This window comes from Eimeria mitis, genomic scaffold (genome assembly GCF_000499745.2).
Source record: "Eimeria mitis Houghton genomic scaffold, Emh_scaff188, whole genome shotgun sequence".
In the NCBI taxonomy this organism is placed as follows: Eukaryota; Apicomplexa; class Conoidasida; order Eucoccidiorida; family Eimeriidae; genus Eimeria; species Eimeria mitis.
Window position 1 is genome coordinate 20,598 of NW_013570202.1, and position 801 is coordinate 21,398.

Below are 801 nucleotides of genomic sequence, written 5' to 3' on the forward strand. Positions count from 1 at the left end.
ACTGCTGCTGCTGTTGCTGCTGCTGCTGCTGCTCGTGCTGCTGCTTGTGGTGCTGTACTTGGTGGTGTGCCCGGCGAAGGGCCCTTCTTCTGAGGGTAGTGAAGGGGGCCCCCGCATCGGTGCTTCTGTTTTATCTGCTGCAGCAGACCCCACCAACGCGCTGCGCGAGGCCCCAACCACCAGCTGCGGCAGCGCCTGCTGCTGGTACCGCCGCCGCACCCCCAGGGCCCCCGTGAGAGTAAACTCCACCCCAAATGTTTCACAAGCCATCTCTGATATACACACCCAAACCCTAAACCCTAAACACTAAACACTAAACACTAAACACTAAATACTAGCAACCTAGGAATGGCCTCAGTTGAGCAGCAGATTTCAACACAACCTGAAGGTATAGGGATAAACGTCTAGAGGCAACAGCAGCTACGAGCTGGCACCGACTAGGGTTTAGGGTTTAGGATTTAGGGTTTAGGGTTTAGGACTCACTGTTGACAGCCTCAAACACCTCCACCCGACCCAAGATCGCCAGACGAAGCCCCAGCTCCAGCAGTAACAAAGTCTTATCGCGCATTGTCACTGCACCACAAACCCTAAACCCTAAACCCTAAACCCTAAACCCGAAACCCTTTCAGCCGTAAAGCCTGTACCTTCAGAAACGCATACCCCGCTGCCAACCCCCAAACCCTAAACCATCGGACACAAGCCCTAAGAGTTCACAACTAGCCTTCAACCCCTCTATTTCGAGCCATAAACCCTAAACCCTAAACCCTAAACCCTTGACTCTCACTCCATGCTGGGTCTGGC

At 53.9% G+C, this 801-nt stretch overlaps 1 protein-coding gene across 1 annotated transcript in view; it reads right to left on the reverse strand.

Annotated features, from left to right (window-relative positions):
* Window positions 1-801, reverse strand: part of EMH_0002530 (TPR domain-containing protein, putative) — a gene marked incomplete at both ends in the record, with an annotated part of 11,958 nt that overhangs the window by 5,503 nt on the left and 5,654 nt on the right. The window contains 4 exons of the mRNA XM_013496036.1: window positions 1-89; window positions 154-272; window positions 484-573; window positions 772-799. Of these exons, the coding sequence (XP_013351490.1) occupies window positions 1-89; window positions 154-272; window positions 484-573; window positions 772-799 (326 nt within the window). The remainder of the gene's footprint in view (window positions 90-153; window positions 273-483; window positions 574-771; window positions 800-801) is intronic.